The sequence below is a fragment of the Ursus americanus genome, chromosome 23, assembly GCF_024610735.1.
Source record: "Ursus americanus isolate L20-20 chromosome 23, mUrsAme1.1.p, whole genome shotgun sequence".
Classification (NCBI taxonomy): Eukaryota; Metazoa; Chordata; class Mammalia; order Carnivora; family Ursidae; genus Ursus; species Ursus americanus.
This window is the reverse complement of record NC_142149.1, coordinates 35,197,426-35,213,743: the sequence shown is the minus strand read 5'-3', so window position 1 is coordinate 35,213,743 and position 16,318 is coordinate 35,197,426. Positions and strand designations below refer to the sequence as shown.

Genomic DNA, 16,318 nt, shown 5'->3' with positions numbered 1-16,318 from the left:
CCTGTGATGAGGAGTTCTGGGCTATTTGACAGGCACTTTTTTTAAAAGATTTTATTTATTTGACAGAGAGAGAGAGAGCATAAGCAAGGGGAGTGGGAGACAGAGAAGCAGACTTCCTGCTGAGCAGGGAGCCTATATGGGACTGGATCCCAGGACCCTGGGATCATGACCTGAGCAGAAGGCAGATGCTTAACCAACTGAGCCACCCAGGCGCCGCTTGACAGGCAAAGGAAAGTATTGTGGTCCAGTAGAGTAGGACAGCAGCTGCAGTGTCCAGGTGGGTGCCTACTTGCTACAAAGTAGCAAGTCTCTTCCCACTTCTCTTGCCTCAGTTTCCTTTTTTCTAATTACAAGAGGACTGTTGTGAATCCAAGAATAATTAAACATTGTACAGTGGTCATATGGAAGTTGTCAAAGGCATAGTATTAATTTACAAATCTGCCTGTGTTCACTTGTGTTGCAGAAGTTTTATTTTTGTTCTGTTTTTAAAGATTTTATTTTTTTAAGTAATCTCTACACCCAACGTGGGGCTTGAACCCACAACCAGAGACCAAGAGTCACATGTTTCACCAACTGAGCCAGCCAGGCGCCCCACAAGTTTTGTTTTGAATCACCAGTGCAGAATAGAAATACATCAAGCATAAGATTTAATTGTTTTAAAATGGGAGGAAAAGTAGGGAAATGGTGGCATTTGGTTTAATGAACTTACAGATCAGATAATGACTAGGTTATGTCAAAGAACTGGCATTGTGGAAGCCAGCCTCAGAACTCCCTCATCTGATACTTACCTCTCTTAAATGCTGTGAACTGGTTCAGGTGTAGATCACTATGTAACATTCTATTTCCTTTTTAGTCAATGACTAGGAAAACTTTTTTACCTGTCACACAGACTAGTCTAACAGGTCTGGGGCTAGTGTTTTTCTTTCTTTAAAAAAATTTTTTTGATAGCTAAAATCTTAATAGTCTTGGTTGAAGAAAGAAGTAAAATAAAAATTGTTGGAATTAGACCTCGGTCGGTCTTCCTTCCTTCCTTTCTTTTTTTAATGATTTTATTTATTTATTTTAGAGAGAGAGAAAAAGTGTCCCCACCTGGGGGGGAGGGGCAAAGGGAGAGAGAGAATCCCAAGCCGACTCCCCACTGAGCACAGAGCCCAACTCGGGGCTTGAACTCACGACTTTGAGATCAAGACCTGAGCTGAGATCAAGAGTTGGACGCTTAACTGACTAAGCCACCCAGGTGCCCTTGTCTTAGGAATTTTCTAGTCCAGTTTTCTACTCATTATGAGAATATTTTATCTAATACTCCTGTTGAAGACTTCTAACTATAGGCAGTTCATCATCTGACCTAATGCATCACAGGGCAACTAATTTTTTAGAGTTCTTCATTATTTTCAACTTAAAACTGTCTCCCTAGGGGCACCTGGGTGGCTCAGGTTTTAAGTGTCTGCCTTCGGCTGGGTCATGATCTCAGGGTCCTGGGGTCAAGCCCTGCATTGGGCTCCCTGCTTGTCAGGGAGCCTGCTTCTCCCTAGCTCTCTGCCGGTCGCTCCCCCTGCTTATGCTCTCTCTCTTTCTGTCAAATAAATAAGATCTTAAAAAAAAAAAAAAAAGATTATGAGGACGAATCGATTCATAATCCCAGACCTTTTTGAATTCACAAAATGGCTTTTTACCTGGAGGCCTCCAAATGTTTCTAGGGGATAATATTTGAAATAAGCATGTGGCTCCTGTCTCTTAGTTTTGTAACTCCAATGTTCATTTGAATTCCTAGGGAACACTCAGCCTGCAAAGGCCTGGTGTTTACACAGCATTGTGTGGTATTGGGGGTGGTGGATCTAAAACAATTAGAAGAGATAATAACTTTCCCAGCTTCATTGAGGAGGTAGCTCATAGTCAATTACACGGTAACACATACTAATAAATAAGTGAATGACATACTTGTTATCTCCTTAAATGCTCGGGCAGATATGAGATAAGGTATCAGAGTGGCATGGAATTTGGTAAAGTTTAAACTTATTTGAAAATCCTCAGTTGCTAACACATGAGTAATACATTCATGTAGTTCAAAATTTTAAACATACAAAAAGACAGTTTCCCTCCAACCTTGTCTTGCAGCCACCCAGTTCCCGTCACCAGAGGCAAGCAGTGTTCTTAATTTCTTTTTTTAAAAATACTTTTTAATGGGGCGCCTGGGTGGCACAGCGGTTAAGCGCCTGCCTTCGGCTCAGGGCGTGATCCCGGCGTTATGGGATTGAGCCCCACATCAGGCTCCTCCGCTGTGAGGCTGCTTCTTCCTCTCCCACTCCCCCTGCTTGTGTTCCCTCTCTTGCTGGCTGTCTCTATCTCTGTCGAATAAATAAATGAAATCTTAAAAAAAAAACTTTTTAATTTTTGTAAAAGATTTTATTTATTTATTAGAGAGATACAGAGACCGCAAAAGAGAGAGCACAAGTGAGGAGGAGAGGGAAAAGCAGGCTCCCCCCTGAGCAGGGAGCCCGAGGCAGGACTAGATCCTAGGACCCTGGGATCATGACCTGAGCCGAAGGCAGACGCTTAACGGCTGAGCCACCCAGGTGTCTCTTAATTTCTTATTATAATTTCTCAATCATTCTCAGACATATCGATTTAAATTTAAAGTTGTTAATTTCTTAGTAATTATCAGAGATAATTAACATGCTCATCTATTCTAGCCCCCTCTGCCATTTTTTAAATATAAATTATGCATACTTTACGCACCATTCTTCACCTTTTGTTTCTTTGCTTAACAGTATAAGATGAACTTTCTACATTTTTATTTCATCAAAGTTATACATGTACATAGTTTAAAAAGTCTTATCGTTTTACAAAGTTTGTTACACTGAAACAGCATTCCCTCACCCCTTCCCACTTTCATTTATTTTAGGTGATATATTACTATACCCTTTCATCTGTATGTAACATTGTCTTGCTACCTCTTCATTGTTCATTTTTTAGGCATTTCCTATTGATGTCCTACTATGGAACATGAGCATTTGACTTTTTTTTTTTAGCTGCATCACGTCAGGAGGCAACTCATGTCAGTTTGTCCTAATAGTGGTGATACTTAAACACTTAAAGTGATCACCATATTTCTCTATCGTAAAAGTACCTGTTCCCCCTTGCAATTAATATGTAACCTGTGAGGTGTTTCTTTCTTCAATTTTTCTTGTTGTGGTAAGATACATATAAAATTTACCATCTTGGGGCCCCTGGGTGGCTTAGTCATTAAAGCATCTGCCTTCGGCTCAGGGTGTGATCCCGGCGTTCTGGGATCAAGCCCCGCATCAGGCTCCTCTGCTGGCAACCTGCTTCTTCCTCTCCCACTCCCCCTGCTTGTGTTCCCTCTCTCGCTGGCTGTCTCTCTCTCCATCAAATAAATAAATAAAATCTTTTTAAAAAAAATTTACCATCTTTACCATTTAAAGATTTACAGTTCAGTATTAAATACATTTATAACCTTGTGCACCTGTTACTACCACTCATCTCCAAAACGTTTTTCATCTTGTGAAACTGAACCTCTCTATACCCATTAAACAATAGTTCCCCATTCTCCTCTTCCCCCAACCCCTGCCAACTACCATTCTACTTCCTGTCTATATGATTTTGACTAAGTACCTCATGTAAGTAGAATTATATAGCATTTGTCTTTTTGTGACTGATGTATTTCACTTAGCATAATGTCCTTAAGGTCCATCCACATTGTAGCATATTGCAGAATTTCCTTCCATTTTCAGGCTGAATAATATTTCATTGTATATATATATCACATTTTGCTTATCCATTCATTCATCAGTGCACACTTGGCTTTTCCCATGTTTAAGCTATTGTGAATAATGCTGCTATAAACTTGCATATACAAATATATCTTTGAGAGCCTATATTCAGTTTTTTTGGGTATATATCGAAAAGTGGAATTGCTGGGTTTTATGGGAATTCTGTTTTTAATTTTTTGAGGAACCACCACCATACTGTTTCCCTTAGTGGCTGTACAAGTTTACATTCCCACTGATGGTGCCCACGGGTTCCAGTTTCTCCACATCCACGCCAACGCTTTTTTCTGTTTTTTTGATGGTAGCCATCCTGATGGGTATGGGTTGGTATCTTATTGTAGTTTTGATTTGCGTCTCCCTAATGATAAGTGATGTTGAGCATATTGACGTGCTTAATGATCACTCATATATCTTTTTTGAAGAAATTTCGTTTTAAGTCCTTTGGCCATTTTTGAATTGGGTTTGAGTTTTAGGAGTTCTTTATATATTCTGGATATTAATTTCTTATCAGATACATGATTTGCAAATATTTTTTCCCATTCTTTGGTTTGCCTTTTTACTCTGTTGATAAGTGTCTTTTGATGTGCAATTTTTTTTTTAATTTTCAAGAAGTCCAATTTGTCTATTTTTTCTTTTCTTAAGCTAATTCTTGGTGTCATAACCAAGAAATCTTTTCCAAATCCAATGTTATGAAGCTTTTGTCCTTTTCTTGTAAGAGTTTTATTGGTTTAGGTTTACATTTATAGCCTTGATGTATTTTGAGTTAATTTTTTAATATGGTGTTAGGGAAGGGTCCAATTTCATTTGTTTGTATGTGGCGATCCAGTTTTCCCAGGACCATTTGTTGAAAAGTCTGTCCTTCATTAAATGGTCTTAGAACCCTTGTCAAGTATCATTTGACCATATATGGGAGGGTTTATTTCTGGGCTTTCTCTCTTTTTTTAATTGGAGTATAATTAACATACAATTTTATATTAGTGTCAGGTGTATAATATAATTCAACAATTCTAAACACTACTCAGTGCTCAACATGATAAGTGTTCTCTTAATCCCCTTCACCTACTTCACCCATCCTCCCACCCATCTCCCCTCTGACAACCACCAGCTTCTTCTCTGTATTTGAGTCTGTTTTACTATTTGTTTCTCAAGATTGATTCATTAATTTTTAAAGAGAGCTTGTGGGTGAGCAAGCACCAGTGGGGGGAGGGGCAGAGGGAAAGAATCTTCAAGGTTCTTTCAAGAGGACCCTGCCCTGAGCCTGGAGCCCTATGTGGACTTGATCTCAGGACACATGAGATCATGACCTGAGCCAAAACCAACAGTCAAATGCTCAACCAATTGAGCTTCCTGGGTGCTCCTCTTTGTCTCTTTTTAAAATTCATTTGTTTTGTTTCTTAAATTCCACATATGAGTGGAATCATATGGTACTTGTCTTTCTCTAACTTAATTTTACCTTTTGTTATACTCCCTAGGTCTATCCTGTTGTTGCAAATGGCAAGATCTCATTCTTTTGGGGCTTTCTGTTCTGTTTCCCTGGTCTGTATATATTTCTTTATGTTGATACTTTTATTATTAAGCTTTGGAGTAAATTTTTTTTTAATTTTATTTATTTATTTGAAAGAGAGAGAGAGCGGAGAGAGGGGCAGAGGGAGAGGGAGAAGCAGACTCCCTGCTGAGCAGGGAGTCGGCCATGGGGCTCGATCCCCCGACCCTGAGATCATCACCTGAGCTGAAGGCAGGTGCTTAACCGACTAAGCCACCCAGGTGTCCCGGTAGTAAGTTTTAAAATCAGGAAGCATGAGTCTTCCAGTTTTGTTCTTTTTCAAGATTTTTTTGGCTGTTTGGGGGTCCCTTGGAATTCCATACGAATTTTAAGACAGGCTTTTCTATTTCTGCAAAAAACATTTCTACATACAAAATCATATCACCGCCCTCCCCACACCAATTTTTAACATTTTCTATTTCCACATAATCCCTTTCTTCTAGTTGCATTTTTTTTTTTTTTCCTACAGGTAGTTATTTTTGATTCTTCCTGTTGGAGGTTTTTCTCAAACATATAGTAATCTTTAATTGTCTGCTTAATTTTAACAGAGGGTGATTGAAAAGCTAATTCAAGATTATGAGAATGTGAATGAGGCTGGTTGACCATTAACTTCCTTGTAGGGTGATCTGGTGGTACATCTTAATTAGCTAACTCCAGCGTTATTTTTTGAGGTTTTTTTCCCCCTTGGTCTAGTTAGATTCTGCAAAGCATGATCTTCTCATTTCCCTCCTGGTTGGTGAAAATTGGGAAAGAAGGCTGGGAGCTCTTACTCAATATGCATACTTAATTTCTCCATTTTCAACATGGTGCTCTCCCCTTTACTGTTGCTGGTATCCCCCAGTCTGGAAACCTCATGTTTAACCCTCTCTAGAGAATAAATCTCTAATCTCTTATCAGGATGGTAGAGCAGCAGACACCTGGCTTTACTAGTTGGGAAGAAAATCAAAGGATCTGGGAGTACCTGGGTGGCTCAGTCGTTAAGTGATTGCCTTCCACCCAGGGCCTGATCCCAGAGTCCTGGGATCGAGCCCCATATCGGGCTCCTCCACTGAGAACCTGCTTCTTCCTCTCCCACTCCCCTTGTTTGTGTTCCCTCGCTGGATGTCTCTCTCTCTCTGTCAAATAAATAAATAAAATATTTTTTAAAAAATCAAAGGATCTGAAGCCTCTGAAACAAAATTTCAACTAGATCCTCTTTATTTTAGCACCATCATTGACTTCCATTTTCTGAACATTTTCAGGATTCTTTGATATAAAGTGTACTGATTATGAGTTTACCACAGATGGCTTATGATTTAGTTTCCCAGGTTTGTGTAGTCATTTGGCATGTTTCCATCTGCTTTCCAAGAAAATTATCTTGCTGTTGTCTCCCCTGACTTTCTTTACCGGGGTGTGTGTGTGTGTGTGTGTGTGTGGCTTGGGGAGGAGATGGGGGTCTTTTGTGAATTATACTTCAAAAAAATTCCTTTAATTTTTTAAAAGATTTTATTTATTTATTTGAGAGAGAGAGGGAGTGTGAGCATGAGAGAGAGAGAGACAGAGAGTGAGAGTGAGCACGAGCACGCACCAGTGGAAGGAGAGGTAGAGGGAGGCAGGAGCCCAGCGACGTGGGGCTCAATCCCAGGAACCTGGGATCATGACCTGAGACAAAGACAGATGCTTAACTGACTGAGCCACTCAGGCGCCCCTTTACTTTTGTTTTTTTAGTAGGATTTTCGGCAGGAGCAAAATGGATATGTATCGAACCTACCATCTTTATCCAAAAGTTTGGTGAGGCTTCTTTAAAGATTTCTTGAAAGATGCAGAAGTTTTCACCAGCTTCATCCTTGAAAAATATTCTGTATCCCTGGGCTGAAAAATGAAGAATAGAATAGACAATTACACAGTGTTATTTTCTCTACTTTACCCTAAGGAAATATACTCTTGTTTTACCAAAAAAACCAAAAAGTCTCCAGCTGGCTCTTGAAGGAAATTACCTCAAACTCTTGAAGCTGTTCAGGTCTGGTATTTCTCATAAGTCATTGTATTCTACACTCTGGATGTTTCTTCAGTGGCTCCTTCTACATGGAGTGCTCCTTCCTCTGTGTCCTTGTTTATATCCCAGTTCTTCATCTTTAATGTCTTCCCACTCTGGGAAATCTTCCTTGATCCCTGTCCTCCCCATTACCACCTCCAAGTTTGGATAAAGTATCTTTCTTTACCGTGTTTCTACACCTAGCGATTCTTACACTACTGTACTTGTCTGTTTCTTTAGGTATCTGTAGCATCTTAGCCAGGGACCAAATCTTTTTTACCCTTTAGTATACATCATCCATCTCACTATTTGGGACACAAGTGCTTGTTTTAAAATTTAAAACTTGGGGCACTGGGTGGTTCAGTTGGTTAGGTGTCCAACTCTTGGCTTTGGCTTAGGTCATGATCTCGCGGTCATGGGATGGAGCCCTGAGTTGGGCTCTGTGCTGAGCTCGGAGTCTGCTTGAAATTCTTTCCCTCTCTCTCTCCCCCTCAGCCTCTCCCCGTTTGCACACCTGTATGCTCGTGCACACTCACTCACTCTCTTTCTCTAAAACTAAATAAAATCTTTAAAATTTAAAACTTGCAGGAAAATAAAATGTAGCTTTAAAAAACTCTCTTATGGTTACTGAATTAATACTAAAATCCATTTAAAAGTTCATCAGTAAAATGATAAAAATGAAAAAGGCAAATTAAGTGATTCTTTTTGAAGAAATTTAAATGAAGTTACTATGACTTAAATGGCAAGGACATGTTGTGTCAGCTTGGATACTTTTTTTTTTTTTTTTTAAGATTTATTTATTTGTCAAAGAGAGAGAGCACAAGCAGAGGGAGAAACAGGCTCCCCACTGAGCAAGGAGCCCGATGTCCGATTTGATCCCAGAACCCTGGGATCATGACCTGAGCCAAAGGCAGATGCTTAACTGACTGAGCCATCCAGGTGTCCCCAGCTTGGATACTTTTATCAGTGACCATGAAAACTAATTGATGCCTCTTTATTAGAATCACTTGGAAAATAGTGTCACTTGAGTTCAAGGGAAACAAATAAGTTTGGTGAAATCTATTGTTTTATTTAGAGAAATATCCCTGAGTGAAATGCAGGCTGACTCTTAAATAAGTGCCTTAGCTGTAATTAGCTTTATCCCATTTTCATGCACATAGGGGGCCTTCTGCAGATATTTTGAAGAGTTTCTAACTAAAAGTTCAAGAACATTTTAAACACTTTTTTTTTAAATAAAAGAGAATTTAACAGTTTGATCTAATGAAGAAAATTTTTATTTAGATAAGCAGACTGTGCTACCACTCTGTCTGGGGAAAGGCCTTCTTTTGGAGGTGGTAAGACAGTAGCTATATGAGCCTTCCCCGGAGATCACCTCCATTCTTTGTCTTCTTTCTAGAGAAAAGGATCTTAACCTGATTCATGGCAAGGCTTTGGGGGTCCTAAACTTGTATGCAAGCAGAATTTCGTGTGAGGGTGAATTTTTGTCAAGAAAGAGTCCATAGCTTTTATCAGATTTCTAATAGTGTCTTGACCTAAGAAAGTTTAAGAACCATTGGTTTAGGTATTAAGTCACCGTGTTTGCTCTCTGGTGAGAGCATAAAGTGGAGGAGGCAGGAGAGCAAGGATTCATTGTGGCTCTAAGACTTTTTTGACATACATATAACTGATAAAAAAAAATGCACAAAACAATATTCATCCTTATAAATTATGGTGTACTCTTAACATCTTCTGTTCTATTTCATTTTTTAAAAAAGATTTTATTTATTTATTTGTGTGTGAGAGAGAGGGATCACCAGCAGTGGGGAGGGGTAGAGGGAGAAGCAGGGTCATGAGGCGAAGGCAGACACGTAACCGACTGAGCCACCCAGGCATCCTGTTCTATTTCATGTTTAATGAGTTGTTTTTTTTTTTTTTTTTAAGTAAACTGTGCTCAACACCAGACTTGAACTTTCAACCCCAACATCAAGAATGGCATGCTCTACTGACTGAGCCAGGGGTCCCTTCATTTTTAAAATGTTGGCTGTAACCTTCTAACTTTATTTCTTAGTATTCCGCTTGGTGGTAACCCATAGTTCGGTCTAGTACATAGTTTACAGAAGACTTGCATATACTCTCCGTCTTCACAGCAGTCCCCTGAGGTAACATATGACCTTTTTATTTTTACAGATGATGAGAATCAGAGACGTTAAGTGACTCGTTCAAGTTTGCACTGCCAATATTTGGCAAAGTCAGAATTTGATCTTGAGTTCCAGGTTTTGACTCCAGCTCCACTGCACCTTTGGTTGCATCTGATCGAAACTACTTCCTTTTTCCTTCCTCTTCTCACGCCCCCCTTCCCTACCATAACTGTAGGGAATAATACTAGCTTAAACTATGTATTTGGGTAAATCCGGCTTCCCCCGTTAACATACCTGCACTGTCCCCAGTCCTGTCACTTGTCATTCGAGGTCTTCTCTTAGAAGGTCTGGATTTCTTCTCCACCCTCTGCCAGTGGTTCTCAAGCCTGGATATGTATCAGTGTCAGTCAGCCATGAAACTTAATATTCAGATTTCTGGGCCTCCAGCAGTGATTCTGATTCGGTAGATCTGGGGTAGAGTTTAGACATACATGTTTTTAAAAAGTGCCATGGTGTGGCCCAAAATGGAGGCCAGCCCCTGCCAGCGTTTCCTAAAACTCTGAGGAATTCCAGTGGAGGAGACCAAACGGGCGAGGAATAGCACAGGCTTTTCCAGAGGGAGAGAATACTCAAGACCGTAGAGCCTGAGGCCAGTGATCAGGTGTATGAGAGCTTAGCATGACTTCATTCAAACTATTACAAACACAAGGACCCTTGCCCCAGAGACATGAGCTTCACTGGCCTGTCTGCAGAAGAGTCCCAGCCGATCCTGTCCACAGACATCTTGGAAGAGTTTAAGGAAATGAATAAAGGGGGGCTCCTGGGTGGCTCAGTCGTTAAGCGTCTGCCTTTGGCTCAGGGCCTGATCCCAGGTCCCTGGGATCGAACCCCACATCGGGCTCCCCACTCAGCGGGAAGCCTGCTTCTTCCTCTCCCACTCCCCCTGCTTGTGCTTCCTCTCTCGCTGGCTGTCTCTCTCTCTCTCTCAAATAAATAAATAAATAAAATCTTAAAAAAAAATAAAAAAAAGGAAATGAATAAAGGAATGTGGGAGAAACTGCAGGAGAAGTTTGCCCCCAGCAGTCCCAAGGAGAAATGAAGGCATGGGCTCAGTCCTTATCTTGCCCATGCTCCTAAGCGTGGAGTCTTCTAGTTGCCATCATAAATTAAACTGCCTGACCTCCCCCCCCCCTAAAAGCTCCACAGGCCTGAAACTAATATAACATCGTGCGTCAACTATACTCAAATTAAAATAAATAAATAAATAAATAAGTAGCTCCGCAGGTGATTATTACACGTAATCAAAGTTGAGAATTTTTGCCCTGGATACATATAAATTGTTGGGCATGGAAGGAAACCTAGGATGTGGGAAGTAGCTAGAGACTTCTTGATCCCTTACAGTTTTAGGGATCTAAAGGGATTTGGATTTAGTTTTTAGTTTAATTTAATCCAAGATCTGTCCCCTTCCTGGCTTCCAACCTTGTATGTGGGTATAACCATTTGGAAATATAATCAGAGTCTGAGTTCCAAGGGATCTAGTGGTTCTCTTCTCCCCACTGCCTCTTTTTTGATGAAATGTTGGATATCATAGGGTTGGAATATGTTCATCAAAGTATACAAATGGAAAAGGCACCTGGTGAAATGGTAAGCTTGGATTATTGTTTAATATTCTCATGAAAAAGCAAAGTCTTTGTGTAATGCTTTTGATTTATAGATTTGAACAAATAATAGTTAAACAACTGAACTTTATGCTTCAAATTAAATAATAGATTTGATCAGAAAAATGATACTTTGAGTACTATCAGTTTTGTATTATGCTGAGCAAAACAGGAATTGCTAAAATTTGGATTTCTTTAAAAAAACACTTCAAATCTCTTTCTTTCTCTCTAGTTCTTTTTGGAGGTGGATATCTGCTCAGACAGTAAGAATTATAAGAGGTCAGTTACAAATAATATTCTTCCATGTTTACAGTGTGATAAAAATTTTATGTTCATGTGCTAAATATTAAACCGTAGGCATTTATGTTAAAAGTTGCCTTCTACAAAAGAACATAGGGAACAGATTTAGGGGGTGGATAACCTGAAGTGAATGGTCTGACAGTGGTAGTACTCCACCCTTCTTTCTCTTTAATTCAGGACTAGGATCAGTGGAAGTGGGACGGGCTGTGGAGTAGCTTCCAGAGTGTCTGGACAGCTACTCAGTGATTTTCCATACATGACCTCTCTCTTTTGGTGCTTTGCAGGCTTGTGCCCAGGAATACCATTCAGTAGAATTGCTGGTTGGTAGATAGGCTCTTTAGCTGCTGACGACTGAGCTGCTTCCAATCTTTACAACATTTCAGGGGAGGCTGCCTTCATGTTCTTCTTGGCTAGGAAAGAAAAATTTGAAGTTGACCTTATGGAGCCTCTCATTTATTAGTTAATCACTTCTTCTTCTTCTCCCATGGAATCAGAGAATTGCTCTTTTCTCATGAATTTTATTTTTTTGTGTGTAGTCCTCTAATTTCAGTGAGACTATAAACTAGAACATGCCCTTGAATACCTTATCTATTTCTCCTGTGAAGAAGGCAGCCATTATTTTCTGTGTTAGTTGAGATGGAATTTGGAATTCTGTGGTGGGGTGTGTGGGGGGGTCTTGTCTTTTTTTTTTTTTCTTAACTTGATTAACTGCTCTAAAATGTGAAAGAAGTAGCCTTTTTTGTTGCTGTACCTTTTGGTGTTCTTCAGAGTGGTCAATCTGTTAGAATTTTCCTTCTCTCCTTCCCTCAATTTGTCCTCTCCCTTTTTCCTTCCTTCCCTTTTTCTCTTTTTAAATGATTGGTTTTCTTTTAGATTTCTGGAAGTGACTATCTTAATAAAATTTGGCGACATTTAAAAATTATTTTAAAGAAACCTAATATTCTAGGGAGGAATGTATAGTAAATTTACATGTCACGTTTTTCCTGTTGCATGCCATTTTTATATTTGACTCTAGTTTTTAAAATAAAAGTTAACTGAAGTAATCTCTAACTCACTCTTGGGAAATATCTAGAAGTAATTTTTTTTTAAGCATTCCTGGCAATTTGTTATTACTGTTTTACTCTTCTAGCAGAGTGGTTCTCAAATTTTTAGGACTTGTTAAAATATAGATTACTGGACCTCAGCCTGTAGATTGTGATACTGTTAGTTGCTGTATGGTAGAGCCCAAGAGTCTACTTTTAAAAGGTTCCCTGGTGCTGCTGCTGCTACTGCTGCTGGTCTGGAAACTACACTTTTTGAGAACCGCTGCTGTATCATTTACAGATACTGTTTTGTTGCTGTACCTTTTGGTGTTCTTCAGAGTGGTCTGATTCACAATGAATAGGCTCTGATTCACAACTACACAAGAATGATGGTGCATGTGTCATTTTAACATGTTTAATGGTGATTCCCAAACATTTTTAAATCTCGATGTTTTGTTATCTAATATCTAACTTTCTACCTACTCTTATAACTTCAGAGTAGTCTACAGTATGATTTATTAAATAAATAACTTTAGTATCTATTGATATACCATCTTTTAGAGCACTTTGAAATCAGTATTGGGAATATTGCTTTCTAAATTAAAATCGTTAGGCTGCAAGAGGTTCAATACTAAGTTGATGTGTAGTTCTGAAGGGTTTTTTTTTCTTAAGATTTTATGTATTCATTAGAAAGAGAGAGTACAAGCGGGGGAGCCGCAGGCAGAGTGAGAAGCAGGCTCCCCACTGAGCAGGGAGCCTGACACCGGGCCTGATCCCAGGACTCTGGGATTATGACCTAGGCTGAAGGCAGACGCTCAACTGACTGAGCCACCCAGGTGCCCCTGAAGGGTTTTTTAATAGGATTTTTTGAATGACAGAATAAATATTGTTTCTTTTAGCTTTGGTGTTTATTGTTCTTGCGGGCTTTGAACTGTCCTGGTCTTTGTTTGCTAGTAGTTGGAAATATTTAATTCTGACTAATAAGGTCCTATACCTAGAAAACTAATGCTTAATTGAGATGACCCTTATTTTAATTATAGATTTTGAATTTGATAGTACATTCATTTTCTCCCTATCAATGTCAGCACATTAGAGCCAAGAGCAGACATTTTTGGGTGAATTTTTAACAGATGTAATTGAAGACAAAACTCATAAGGACAAGTAAAGATTTTTTTTTCTAATTAAAAAAGGAGTTTACTTTAAAGTGGACCATATACATACATACATACATATATATATACACATACATATGTGTATATATATGTATGTATGTATATGTGTCCTATATATATATATCAATGTCAATATATTTTATGTGTATGTATTTATACAAAAATACACTTAGGTAAAATTCACAGCCTTTCACGGTGTACTGTTGGAACGAGGTGATAGTTGTATCGTTTACTCTAAATACCTAGTTTGAAACGACCACCACTCTCCCTGAATCTTTTCCTGCATTCTCCCCGGAACTGACAACTGAAGTCACAATATCATGAGCAGCTTTCACCTACTGCAGAGGTTTTCCCATTGACCATAATTATCTCTTGGACATTACCAAATTGGTAAAGAGATTGGGAATGGCTTATAGTTTTTTGAGAGAGATTTCTTTGAGGAAGAGGGAGCTAATTTTAATTTTTTATGCATGGTTTTCGTGATCTGGATTTTCTTCCCTTATAGAAAACAGAGGCCCTGAAATAGAATAGCCAAAGAAGCTAGTTCTCAAACTATACGTTGCTTCCAAGTGCCAGCTGTAGGATATTAGGTATAGTCTGTGGTTGTCCTCTGATACAGGTTATTATCCATAACCTGCTTTTCTCACTCATTTTCTTCATAGCTCTGAGAGCTCATTTTGAGGGAATAATGGATGAACCATCCCCTTTGGCCAAACCTCTGGAGCTGAACCAGCACTCCCGATTCATAATTGGTTCTGTGTCTGAAGATAACTCAGAGGATGAAATTAGCAACCTGGTGAAGCTGGATCTACTGGAGGAGAAGGAGGGCTCTCTGTCACCGGCATCTGTTGGCTCAGATACACTCTCTGATTTGGGGATCTCCAGCCTACAGGATGGCTTGGCCTTACACATGAGGTAAGGCAGAAATTTCGTGTTTCACTTATTTAACATGACCTATTGGTTTCACTGATTTTGTTCTGGAGAGAGCAAGAATAATTTTAGCCGAGATTGCACCACCTTTTCCTGCATCACTGGACTTGAAGCTTTGATGAGTAAATGCACTTTGCATGAAGTGCAGTTTTCACAGTTTCTTTTCCTAAATAGTCCTCTCAACTTTTTCCTGTTCTTTCTACATACTTGGTCTTTTAGTGACATCTAGTAGTGAGAGTTAGGTTGAGGAATTTTGGTTTCTGTACTACTTTGACTAAGGTTGTAACTGTCTTAATGGTTGATAGGACTTTTGCAGGTTTGGGCAAATTTACAGTAATCTTTCTTTGAAGTGCTTTATCATGTCAGAAAGGTATATTCTATTTCTGGCAAGGTCAGTCCTCAGTAACAACCTGCAGCAGGAACAAAGGGTTGTTATAAACCTCCCTTTTTCTCTAGAAATGGAATTCTTTATCATCCCATTCCGTTGAGAATGTTAGTAAATAGTAACACTGGAGTATTCTTATTTATTGATATTTGATTATACAACCAGTATGTGACATACGGACCTTTGGTCATTGCTTTGTATTTCTTGGATTAAAGGGCCTGAATTAGTGGTTCTTGGTTTACACTGTATATCTGAATCATTGGTGGAGTCTTAAGAAATGAGCCCCATCTCCAGAGATTCTGATTCATTTATATTGGCTTGGTGTGGAGCCGGGGCATTTTTTTTTTTTTTAAACTATCCAGGTGATTCTAATGTACAGCCAAGGTTGAGATGATAGGTTTAGCAGAGATAAACATTAGTTGGAGTGGCTATTGCTGTTATTATCTTGGTGCTTCTATTATTAATGGATCATAAAACTATTAAGGTCCTTTTTATATACTCAAGATATAGACTGTGTAGTAAAATCCCATACCGGCTCTGGCTGAATGTGACTCTCCGGGGACTTTGGGGTCCTTGCTTCTGAAAGATGAGGTAGTAAGTGTCGATGGTCACCCCCCTTTAGCTATGTGGAGGTCAAAAGAAAAGAGTTAAGTCAGTTAATTATGTTTTATGTCACAGATTCCTAGAACTGCAATGAACCAGAGAGATAATATAGCCTAATGCCTTTTATTTAAGTAGATGAGAGAACTGAAGCTTAAAGAGGAGAAATAACTTGCCTAAGGATGAATAGCCAGAAAACTGGAATTTGAAGTCAGGTGCCCTGATTCCATTTCAGTAACTCTCCTACTCTACTTCCCTGATGGTAAAAGTGTTTTAATTATATAGCTCCTTTAGACAAAGCTGGTTTTCAGGAGTTGATGAACAAAGGATTTTATCTAATCTCTGGGCTAAAAAGAGGAATAGAGGGCAGTATTTAGTGGCAGATAAAAGGGCTCAAGTCTTTTTTTTAGGCGTCAGGTTTTATGTAAATATTTTTTGTAACTTTACAGTTCACTTAATGGTTGACCTGAAGGCTAATATTGGTGGTGATATCTTACTCTTTGAGGTCATTTATAAATGTGTGAGGGTTGTGACTGATGGGACTTCAGGGGATACATCCCAGTGGATGCCAGAAACCGTAGATAGTACTGAACCCTATATATACTGTGTTTTTTTATATACGTACATACCTGTGTTAAAGTTTAATTTATAAATTAGACAAGGTAAAAGATTAACAGTAATAACTAATAATAAAATAGAACCATAACAAAAATATGCTGTAATAAAAGTTATGTGAATGGTTTCTGTCTCTCAAAAATCATATTATACCAGTCTCATCCTTCTCATCTC

General features: G+C 39.0%; 1 protein-coding gene and 1 pseudogene across 9 annotated transcripts in view; both read left to right on the top strand.

The window, feature by feature from the left end:
* The window catches only part of ACACA (acetyl-CoA carboxylase alpha), a 280,609-nt gene that overhangs the window by 49,421 nt on the left and 214,870 nt on the right, over positions 1-16,318 (top strand). For 5 of the 9 annotated variants that reach the window (XM_045773202.2, XM_045773204.2, XM_087854591.1 and 2 more), the window contains 2 exons: positions 11,353-11,399; positions 14,277-14,529. In XM_045773202.2, the coding sequence (XP_045629158.1) occupies positions 14,303-14,529 (227 nt within the window). In that variant the 5' untranslated portion in view covers positions 11,353-11,399; positions 14,277-14,302. Of the gene's footprint in view, positions 1-11,352; positions 11,400-14,276; positions 14,530-16,318 lie in introns of those variants that run through there. The other 4 variants (XM_045773207.2, XM_045773206.2, XM_045773203.2 and 1 more) reach the window with 1 other exon arrangement.
* Positions 6,752-11,346, top strand: LOC148107982 (ubiquinol-cytochrome c reductase complex assembly factor 2-like; annotated as a pseudogene).